The sequence below is a fragment of the Aquarana catesbeiana genome, linkage group LG02 (assembly GCF_042186555.1).
Source record: "Aquarana catesbeiana isolate 2022-GZ linkage group LG02, ASM4218655v1, whole genome shotgun sequence".
Classification (NCBI taxonomy): Eukaryota; Metazoa; Chordata; class Amphibia; order Anura; family Ranidae; genus Aquarana; species Aquarana catesbeiana.
The window spans coordinates 289,883,260-289,895,264 of NC_133325.1; the positions used below are offsets into that span (position 1 = coordinate 289,883,260).

At 38.6% G+C, this 12,005-nt stretch overlaps 1 protein-coding gene across 2 annotated transcripts in view; it reads right to left on the reverse strand.

The window, feature by feature from the left end:
• The window catches only part of CARS2 (cysteinyl-tRNA synthetase 2, mitochondrial), a 204,340-nt gene that overhangs the window by 13,996 nt on the left and 178,339 nt on the right, over positions 1 to 12,005 (reverse strand). For both annotated transcript variants that reach the window (XM_073614504.1, XM_073614503.1), the window contains exons 9-13: positions 10,921 to 10,988; positions 6,374 to 6,440; positions 3,218 to 3,356; positions 1,035 to 1,158; positions 180 to 278 (exon numbers count right to left, since the gene is read on the reverse strand). In XM_073614504.1, the coding sequence (XP_073470605.1) occupies positions 180 to 278; positions 1,035 to 1,158; positions 3,218 to 3,356; positions 6,374 to 6,440; positions 10,921 to 10,988 (497 nt within the window). The remainder of the gene's footprint in view (positions 1 to 179; positions 279 to 1,034; positions 1,159 to 3,217; positions 3,357 to 6,373; positions 6,441 to 10,920; positions 10,989 to 12,005) is intronic.

Sequence of the window (12,005 nt, forward strand, 5' to 3'; positions counted from 1 at the left end):
TGTCCAGAAAAAAAAACTATGTATTTATAAAAATGATAATTTACAGTACTATTTTATACAATGTAATAAGCAGACATGCAGTATAAAAGGTAGCGTAGAGATATACATAAGGAGGAAATTAACTACATACAGTATGAGTGCAGAACTTGTGCTTGTATGGTCATCACAATGGGTGTTACCTGCTTTTGCTGCATAGAAATTCCCAATTGCTCCAGGACCTGCTCTATATAAGTCACCATAGCACCATAAACAAGTGGACTACGGGCATGCTGAACTTCCTGCAAGGAACAGAAAAGAAAATGTACTTTTATAATATTACAGAACACCAGAACCAACATAAAGAACTATAAAAAAATAATAAGCAGTCTCATTATATTCTCTAGAAATCTAAGACCCCATACACGCAATTAGATTTTCTGCAGATTTTTGTCTTCAGATTTACCAAAACCATATAATATGAGGTCAAACCTTAAGAGTTTCAATTTGTATGCAATCAGACAGGCCCTTGCACGACATGGGTTTGGTAAATCTGAAGACAAAAATCTGCAGAAAATCTAATAGTGTGCATCTAAGACTGTTTTTTTAATCAGGTCTGGCCTGTGTCTGAAAGGGCCCAGTGTCTAAGAGTGTATCTAAAATATAACAGAAAAAAATATTCATTATTAAAAGTATGAATGGGAATGTCTTCAAAAGATGCATATCATTAATCGTCATAAAGCCTGGACACATCATCATTCCTCTCAAAGCCAATTAAATTCACAGTAAAGACAGATTTTTTTTTTTAACAGCTTCTGTAAACTGTTTAAAGTTTTATGCATATGAAATAAAATTAAGCTAGTCTTGCAAATCTTGATATGTAATCATATTCTGAGATACATATATACAGTATATAGCTGAATATATTAAAAACTCACAAAATTATATCCAAATACTTCAACTAAGCAGACGGGAAGATGATTTTAGAGCTAAAGGGCTAACCTTAAGCCTACTGCCATGGACAGCAGCCTTCTTTAGATTATATGCTGATGGGTTACCTTGGAAACAGTCTTAAGCTGTCGGTTACCATGGTGAATGAGGTCCATAACGGCATCAACAGCTCGCAGGGTGTCAAAGTCATCAGCAAGTGCTGCCTTAACATTCACTTTTGTTTTATTCAGGCTTTCAACAATGAAAGAAAAACATTTACAGTGAGCAGAGCACGGCTTAGCGTAACACAGTATTAACATTGTCACGTGGATTAAAGGCATATAACAGCAAATCAGTATATTCCACAAACACTATTGTGAAAGGGGAAGTAAAATGTACAATCAATGGGCAGTGAAATGTTCAATTGTGATGTGCCCACAAATAAAGGACTAAAACAAGTCCTGAATAAATTAGATCCATTTATATCAATGGCTGGATCCCCCAAAACAGTAATAACTAGTGCAACAAGGACTGAATATTATAGTGTGGGCAGAGGGAGGCATATAAGATTTTAAGCTCATTGTATTTTAAGCCTTTAAGCCATATCCATTCTGAAGGCACTGTAGGCATTATATAGGAGTGGGGAACATATTAAAGAGTGATGCATTAATACAATATAAAAGCTAAACATAGAACAATCTTTTCTATGTATGTATAAATCATCCCAAGGCAGAACTAGTTTAATTGTTTTTATTATTATAAACTGTTACCTAGAATTTTTTCTTAAAGCTAAATTCCAGACAATGCAATTACCATATAAGCCATCTCCTGGCTTACCTTAATAATTCACTGTTTTTTATAGCTATTCGAATTATCCAAAAATCCATCCATTACCTCTACTTCACCTTCCTGCTGTTCCATTCTTTCATAGACACATAAAGAAGAAGCCTTGTTTAATTTTGAGGGCTCTCTTTGATTGGAGCAAACAAAGTGCTGGCCACTTTCTCTTTGTATTAATGTAAAGGCATTGGTGCCTGGGTATTGGTTGTATCCAGAGGAACATTATGCCTTCAGCATTAGCTTTAGAAAAAGCCTCATACCATGGCTGAATTATGTGCCATTTTGTGAGCAAAGTTTTAACACTTTCATGTAGTGTCATAGCTTGTTGCTCAGCCCCAGCCCACACATACCTATTGGCCCATTGCTATGATCGGCTGTATCAGTAACCAATAGAAATGTGCAGGAAGGTCCAGAAAAGGGTTGGTTAGGGTATGCCAAAGCTGTATTTGTCAGAACAGCCCTGCATTTATCTCCAACAGGGGGGTTTGGGAGGCTGCTGCAGTCTTTAGGCACCTGTACGTTAAACCTACAACAGATATGCCCCCACCTCCCCTACTCATGTTACAGGGTCTCCTATGTTCCTCTGCTCATTAAAATAAAATTCTTTGCAAACACTGACAGGCTCATTTTTAAAGTGATTGTAAACCTTCAGTTTTTTTTTTAATAACAAACATACCTATACTTACCTGCTCTGTGCAATGGTTTTGCACAGAGCAGCCCTGATTCTCTTCTTCTAGGGTCCCCCGCTGGTGCTCCAGGCCCCTCCTCTTTCCCTGGGGGCACCCGTGCGGGCTCGCTCCCGAGTCCCACTGCTGCGTCCATTGACATAGACAGCGGGACTCTGCCCAGCCACCCGCTCCTGGGTCAACGGATTAGATTGACAGCAGTGGGAGCAAATGGCTTGTGCACATCGCTGGCTCAGATGGGCTCAGGTAAGGAAATGGGGGGGGGGGGGCGGGGGTTCTGGGTGGCAGCTGCAGCACAGAATTTGAAGGCTTTAGAACCACTTTAACCAAAAATGGTACTAACATATACCAAAAAATCCATGCTTGCCCATGTATATGTACAGCACACATTTTACTAGCACCAATAAAAAAATAAAATAAAAAAAAATAAAATAAAAATAAAAAATGTATACATTGCAAAAAAGCATGTTCAAGCACAAGATGGAATCTCTGAATCATAATATTAAGCATTATTGTAAATCCACTAAATATTATACAGTTCTATCACAGTATTCAAGGCCGTACACCAAGAGACACACTAGGCTCAAATCACAAAACTTTACACAAGTGTAAGGCATTCTATTTTTAGCCATGCAACTGTAATAATAAATGTCATAAGACTCAACTGAAGATAACTGTCACTTATTTTGCAAATAAGTATCCTCATCCTGGTGTGCTAATATTGTGAATTAATTCCATAACATGGTACATTATTCATAGGAGTACAAATGCTGGTCATAAATTACCTGTGCCAGAGTATATCCTCTTGAATCGGCTCGCAAGTGAGCTGACCTTTTAGATATGCATTGGCATCATCAATAAATGACGAAATTATCTTAAGGATACTTCTTGCTTCAGTCATGGAATCTTGGCTGTACTCTACAGCTAAACATGGTAAACAAGCAAGAACACAAACATGTAATTATTATTATTCAGGATTTATAATAATTGTATAATAGTAATACTTTTCTGGCAATATAACATGTATTAGAGATCACTGTTACACATCAGCTACCAGGTTTATTAAAAAGGCAAAACAGCAATATCCAAGTTTTCAATTTTTCTAAAGGATCTCAGTCTTTTTTTTTTTTTTTTTTTTTTTTAGGTACACCAGCCATGAGAGAAATACCAAGGTCTGCTATTGCTGACCTCCTGAAAATGGTTGCTGTCTGTCTGCAATCTGGCCCAGAAAAAAGAAAAAAAAATGAGAAAAGGTTTTTATAGCTTATCTTTATGCTAGTTGTAGGTGAGTGGCTCAGAGGCATCTATGCGATAGTCAGGTATATGTTCTCTTTCTGACTAGCATCCTGTTAAAACATAATATGGCATGACTCCCTAATTCCAAGATCTAACCTATCAGAGATTTTTTATAGACTGGAAAACGGAGTTACGATGGCACGGCAAACATTTTTATGAAGCAGAACCTTTCTCAGGTTTAAACTGACAACAAAACACTATTTACATCACTTTTACAGGAGTATTAAAAGGCCATTATACTCAAACTACATAACATTTATAAACTGGTCTATGTAAAATTGACTTTAATGACATTTAAGGAAAAAAAAAACATGTAAAGAAACGATCAGAAAAATAGATATTTGACACCAAAATAATATACTGTGGAGTAAAATCTTTCAGCACATGGTTAACTTCCTATCCAGTAATGGCTAGTTCACATCAATTCAATTTAGCACTTTTACTGGATAATGGGAATTGGAGGCACTGCACGGTACACCAGGTAATCCTGCAAGTAATAGCACTTCCTGTTGCAGGCTGACAATGCTAAGCCACTGCCTCACAATTAGCAGCAATGTTGTCAGCTTGTCCTCAAACTCCTGCAGTTGGTCATTGGGCTTCATATCCAATAGGCTTGACAGGCAACCCAACAACCAACTGAAGGAGGTTGCATTGCTGGCTGACAATGCTTCTGCCAATTGTGAGCTTAGTGTTGTCAAGCTGCAGCAGTAAATGCATGAAGTGCTGTTACTTGCAGGAATAATCCATACAACTTTGCAAAAGATTCCCAAAAAATTATTTGTGTAAAGTGCAAGTAAACCCTAACAATTAACGTATTTGCTCCCTTTTGGTTTGAAAAATATCCAATTGAAAGTGTTCTGTTATATCTGTTAAAAAAGCACAAAATTAGGATTTTTGGTTTATCTGTAAAATCCTTTTCTTGGAGTAAACCACAGGACACAACAGTTAAGAATTTTGACCACTTTATCTGCCTCTTCCTGAGCTGCTCAGCTTTTCGTCCCTCCTTGATGATTAATGTACAGAACTGGGACATGGGCTTTTGCTTAGAGACCCAAGTTGGTTGCTTATGAAAGGAACCCTTCTTGGACATTGAAGGTGTCACCTGTTTCTAACCTTTCAACTTCATATTTTTCATAAGGGGAAAGAATATACTTTTGCCTTAAGTCACCTCTTGAATATAGGCATTCAAGGATGTTTCAAACAAGGGCAACCACTCAACTGACTTCTTCCAGAGAAGTTCCACCAACCAACCCTTGAGCCACAGGACCCTTCTCAAGTAGACCAACATAGTGGCCATCCATGAAAGCTACTTTATGGAGTCTTCCAAGGCATCCACAAAGCAATTCAGAAACCTCAGAGTTCTTGGAAAGTCTTACAGAAGCTTCCAAATGGCAGTGTCCTCCTGATCTGATTTCGTGGACTGAGAACATGCCTTGCGCAAACATCGTCTTGACAAACTTCCACTGCAGCCACTGCAGGCTGCAGAGCTGCTCCCACCAGAGAGAAGGATGCCTTAAAAGAGGGCCCCAATCACTTGCGAGGGACCTCATCCACTGGGACCATCAGGATCCTAGAGATTATTATACAGGATTTATATAGCGCCGGCAGTTTATGCAGCGCTTTACAACACGAGGGCAGTACAATTACAATACAATTCAATACAGGAGGAATCAGAGAGCCCTGCTCGTTAGAGCTTACAATCTATGAGGTAGAGTCTTGGGGAGTGTAGATAAGAAATACCCATGTTAACTGCCAGAGAATCCCATTTTTTGCAGAATTCTTTCACCATGGGGTACTGGAGAGCAGATTGCTTTGGTGGCGAAAGCACCTTCTAAGCCAGGACCCAAATTCAAAGACTTTTGGGGAAGAAGATTCTGGTAGTGGTAACTTACAGTTAGTGCATACCACATCTGCTAGGAGGGCCACTATGGCCTCTTGTGTCTGAGACCCTAAGATTTCTCCTGTGAAGGCTCATCCACAGAGGATTCCTGGTCCTCAAACTTCCACTTTTTCTTCATTCAGAGGAATTTCCTCTGACACCGTATCCACCCTAAATAGAGGGAAAGGAGAGTGCCCACTTTTGTATCCCAGGTGTTCCAGATGAGTTATCAGATAAAGGAAGGGATTCAGATCTAGTCTAACCCTTCGGGGAGCCATTTGCAGGGTGGACTTGCCTTCCCTACCTGAAAAAGTGATTTTTTTCAGGTAGGCCCATCCCATTGTCCTGATCTTAACCTCCCTGCCTGTGTAAGGGCAGTGCTTATTGAGGATTAACCTGGCCTATGTATCCCAGAGGGAAATGGCCACTTAGCTGAGAGGAGTGTTGACCTAAGCCAGAACACCTTGCACGGCAGTCGATTGCAGTGCCTATATAGGGAATGCTGCAGTAAGTTAGGGTAAAAGGCAGGATGATGCTGAAGAAAAGTCTGTTTTCTTTGGAATCTATCAGAAATGAAGTAGGCAAGCTTGACACCAAGTGCTTAGGAATTCAAAGCTGTGTTGCTCTGCCAAATTGAAAGGCAGGAGCACAATATAATTCTGGAACATCAATATTTTTCTGTACTTGCAGTGTGCTTAAAAGAGATAAAGCAAAGGGAAATGTGCATGTATTGCAGAGAAATTATGAATCGTATCAACATCATTACCTGATTTATATTTAGATCGTAAGCAAAACATACGAAACTCTTCTGCCGAATAAGTCTTTAAGTAATCCTAAAAAGTAAACATAAGATTTCACAATCATTTTGTTCTGGAAGGAAAACGCCAGTTTTAAAAAATATATAGCTTTTAATGGAAAACATGTTATATCTCTAAATGAAACCTTTTAACACTTGTATATCTTTGAAGTTGGGAGGGCTGCTTATAAGACTAGAATTCCTAAACCACAGACCCATAAGAAACGCCTGTCAGGATACATGGGTGTCGGTAGAAGGAATGCTGTGTCTGTGCCCTCTCTTCACCTTTATATTAGCAGGATTGATGCATGAAACATAAGGAGGAAAGTCCCTAGCCTTGACTTATTTAGTTATTTCCAACTCAGGCATTATAAAGAAAGTCTTATATATCAGCCTTCTTTATCTGACTTTGAACATAATAGTCACTATGTTCCACCCTTGGGATTGATATCTTCATTAACTGCTCTTTCCTAACATCCATTCAGAAGTTGAAATACACTGACATTTGAAGAGGATTTGTGGTGGGAGGAGGGCGCAGAGACTCTACTTGATAAGGAATACACAGATACATGATCTGGCACAGCCAAGAGCTTAATACATTCTATCCTTGAAAAACTGTACTTTTTGGTGGCACATCTTCCTACTCTACAACCTGTTTCTATAGGTTGAATTTCTCAGGTTGATTGATACATACTGTATGTGCTGGACCTGCCCTTAAGCAAAACAAATTTGGACAAGAGTAGACTCCATACAGCATTACAGATTTAAGGAAAGGTTCCTGTGATGCTTTACTCCACAGCATTTTCATTTATCCAACATGAATACACTTTGATAATGCATATTTTTAATGTGGTTTAAATTGTTATAAATTAACAGTAGCCTATTTAAAAACCACATGGTCAGCCTCCTTGACAAACATAGAACATTCTTAGCAGCCCGACAACCATGGGTGGGCTACAACCATCCATAGGGCAAAACCATGGGCTTCTCTCCTTATAAAGTTGCCAGGCTTGCTGCCGCCAAAGCAATAAAAAGGGTGCCATAAACAGGTGAGGAGTGAACAGCCTTCATTTTTTCTCTTTTTTGCTTCCTTTTCTTTGTAGTTGCCATACGCCATTTTTCTTTTCCCAGCTCTCCTTTTCTCTACTCTCCCTTTTTTCCTGCCAACCCTTTCTATCCCAAACCCCTATATTGTTTGTGACCTGTCTTTACAACCATCCACATCTGTGGGGCAAACCTATAGATTCTACCTCTCTACTTCCTCCAAGACCTTTACAGCTGACCTCCTATGAAAATAAAATAAAAATACAGTCCACACAATTTTTGCACGTCTAAAGGCTGTCGTTACTCCATCTTCAACAACGTGCCAGATTCACACCCCTCTATGGAGCTATTACATGTAATATCTGTTTTTATTCTTATAATGCTTACATGGATGTGCTTTACTCCTGTTCTTTGTTATACCTAGTATTTGCTCTGCATTTTTTCCAATATCTGACATCTAATATAACTTCTGTAAAGGGAAAAAACTGCAAGATTAGAAATAGCGGATTTATGGGAAAGAAAATACACCAGGAGGCATGCATTGGAAGTACTCATGTATTCTACTTTGAAAGTATACATTTTTATTTTACCAGTTTAAATAGTTAAAAATCAGCAGAATCTCAAAGAGGTGAATAAGGGAGTTGAAAGAGCACACTATACTATTAAACTAATAAATATATTTTTATAGAGAAGAAAAAAAAAAAAAAAAAAGAATTTCACTTAGCTATAATGATCCTTACTGGTCATAACATTTATAGGAGCCAATGAAATCTGAAAACAGCAGTCGTCACGTGGCTGAAAATTACAACCAATCTAGAAATGAATAAATGGATAAGTTCACCTCTGGGAACATGTAACATGTTCCACCCCTTTTTAGGGGTGTTTTCATGTTTCCAATGCTGCAGCTGCTCCCCGCTGCATATTAATACTGTATCATTGAGTTTTAGGTCCCATTCATACCCGAAACTGCACATAACTTTGCATTTTTCACTGCATAATTACATGCATTTTAAGCGCGTTTCAACTGCACTGCAATAATGTGAACTGTGCCCATAGGATTACCTTGGTTTTAGGTTGTCTATGCAGTCCAAGTGCAGTTCAAAATGCATCCAACTGCGTTCAGTGTGAAAGGGCCCCTCCAGCCATGTTCTCCTATGTGTATTGAACAAGCTCTACAGTCACGTAGATATAATCCTCTAGGTATTGCCAAGCCTCTCCGACCACAGTTCCTAATCAGGCTTTAAACTCCCACTCCCTGCATCAAGCCTCTCCCTTTACACATTGGCCTTAAAACCATACTGTAAAGAAGAGCTACAAGGAAGATTTAAATCTCGGATTAGGAAATCTCCTGCAGAAAATTACTACTTCAGAAGATTTTGTGTGAAAGCTTGGAAATCATTCTCATGAGATTAGTCTCACAAGTTTTCACCTCAAAAATGGGAAGACTCATCAAGCAATCATTAAAAAAAAAAAAAAAAAAAAAAAAAAGAGTGATTGTTGATCAATCGATCTCCTTTTCTTTCAAGCCTATAGAGGAGAGGTATTTAATTGCTAATACTTTTTGTGGAACTGTTACTTGACTTCTAATCTCTTGTGTAGTAGCTCTCATAAAAACTGTGATAGAAAGAAAGCAAGCAATTGGTTTCAGTGGCATAACTGAGCTAAAGAAACTTTTAGGTGAGCCACTCAGGCTTTCAGGAGGGGTACAAATCGTCATGATCAAGCTCCGAGGGGTGGAGATAAATGCGTTGGTGGAGTGGCCTGGTTGGAGCCCAGGCTGAGGTTGCCACACACATAACTACTAGTGGGATTGTTTTGATGTGCGGCTACAGGGAAATCCATTTCTATACAGCATGACTAAGCAGCTATAGTTGTAAACTTAAAACAGAGCACCTAGTGTACTATTTGTGGCCCGCAGATCACATTTTAAAGCATTTCAATAGTACTCAATGCAACTCAAACAACCCAAATTAACTACTAAACAATTTATAACTACCTCCGAAAAAGGTCAAAAGCAACACAAAAGAAGTATGTGGTGTTCCACTTGCTTCTGAATATCAATGTTCATGTGTACAAGCCCCTATTAGATAAATAAGCTAATACTAAAATGTCATATGAGCTATACCATTATAATGCAATTTAAAAAGTAATTTTTATTCGTTTTAAATTTGCAGCTGTCAATAAAATAATATAAGGCAATGTTGCCATGAGGGACCTTGTCAGGTACATCCTTTGGAAGAGTAATAACTCCCTATCACATTTACTGCCAGTGGAGACTATAAGCAGCTATGCAGAGGCTTATTGGGCCAGCATGCCCTGCCATTGTCACTATAAGGAATTTTATACAGAAAAATTACATGCTGCCATCACTGTGGTACAATCCAAGTAGACAGGAAGTGGATGCCAACATGCTTGCAGGTTATCAGCAGCACCGAGATGCACAAATATATAATAAAAAAAAAGTCAAAAACAGAGTTTTCTAAAACAATTGTTGAAAAAAAAATATTGCCTATGATGCATGGTACTTTAACCAATTAGAGGTCATCTGGTTAGGGTTTAAATCTACTGTACCCATGTACAGATTCCAAAGAGGCAACCACGAAGTGATTAAATCGCTTAGGGAAAAGAAACTAAAAAACTGTTCAAGTAGGCCAGTCCTGGGGCTGGATTCACTATGTGTTACGGCAACATTATGTGTGTTGGTACACCGTGGACTGTTTATTTGTAATGGAACCCTAACGCACCTGTTTTGCAGCACACTATTGTGAGATCTGGTACGGGTTATTATTGTCCATTCTAGTATGTTGAATAGGCTTCTTTAACATAACACACATTAAAGTGCATGTGTTAAAGCAACATACCTGATTGAACAGGTGTAAATCCAAAAAACATTTACTACCGGCGGTAACTAAAAAGCCTAAAAAAAAATTACAATCCTCTGGCTACCTGGCTTCTAGGATGTGCCCAGATGGTAATTTCATTGTTTCTTGTAAAGGCTGATAAGCCTTTAACAGTCAAATGGACCACCTGAGCCTAAACTATGGACATTATTATTCTGAGAGTAGACTGGGATAGAAGCCAGCCTAGGGAGATAATGCTTTACAGGGGAGGGAAGAAACACAAAGCATTGATCAAGGATATACTTCAGTTAGTGGTGAATGTTTACAAATGACACTTGTCCTGACAGAAGTTTGGCACATGGATCCATAGAATGCATTTATACTGTACAAAGATTCTCATCTCCGTATACCTCAGAATTAAAACTCATTTAAATGCTAGACAAGGCAGCAGGCTTTGTTCCCAGACTGATAACAGAAAAACAATGCACTCTCATATGAATTATTTGTAGCTTATATACAGCAGATGTCATTCCCAAACACCACCAGTCAAGCTGTATGGGAAAGGCTCAGTCAGCTGAAATCTGTATGGGAATAAAGGAAGGGAGCACTAATACCAGTGGGCACAGGAATTACCTTCACTGTGATGTAGTTTTTCAAAGACTTTGACATTTTCTCCTCATTTCCTTTCAGATGTAAATGTCCTAAGAAGAGAGAGGAAAAAAAGAATGTCCTCATTTTGTCATCTAAAATAAATCTGATTGAGAAGACTTTACTTAAAATACAATTAAAATGTGATGACACACAGGAGCTGGAGAGTAAGTAAAGAAGGTAATAAAAGTACAAGTGGTCCATGAAGTCACCTTCATAGTGCAAGGAAAGCAAAGAATACTGTGATAGAAAAAAAATGATTAAAGCGCAGAGAAGGGAACTGGGAATAAAAAGAAATCCACATGGACACAAGACAAGATTTAAGGAGAGCTAGAATATCTTCAGGTGTGTTTAGATATGCATCTATGAGTAATACACACTAGAGACAGTGTGGAACATATGAGGAAGTGGTCTATTAATCAACTAGAAAGCAGCGGCATCTTGGAAGTATGCCAATGCCATAAAATGGCTGACTTTTTATCAGCGATGACAGGAACAACTTAACTAGCTTTATTCTTTCTCTAGAATGTAGTGACATGCTGGAAGTATGAGCAATGACAAAAAATGGATGCCTCCATTTAGTATAGATGACAAACAACCTTAAGCAGCTTTACTAATCCATTACAATTGATTGGCATCTTGGGATCATGTGAGATATGGAGGTAGGAGGTGCTGGATGTAGATTCATTTAACAGTCGAGATGTAAACCATGGTAAAGCATACAAGGTCACTGGTTGGGCACCAAGAAGCCTCTAAGGGGATCTTTGGGTGAAATCCAAGTGGTACAGGTGCCTTTTGGACCAAATGTTGAGATGTCATAAAAAGAGTTTATTTCATCATAAACTGTCAAAAAGACAAGTTAACCTATTTCAGGGGATACTAAAAGGTTGCAATCAGCTGCTAGAGCCTGCTCTTGATACTGAGATTTTAAAGATTAGATTTTTTTCCACCAGTTCAAGCCTAAGACCATCTAGATTCCAGCTATCAATTTAATTCCCTGATGATGGAGCCCCATAAAACCCCTTAAACATGTACGCTTGTCCTTTTGACATTTGTACTGTACCTCGTGG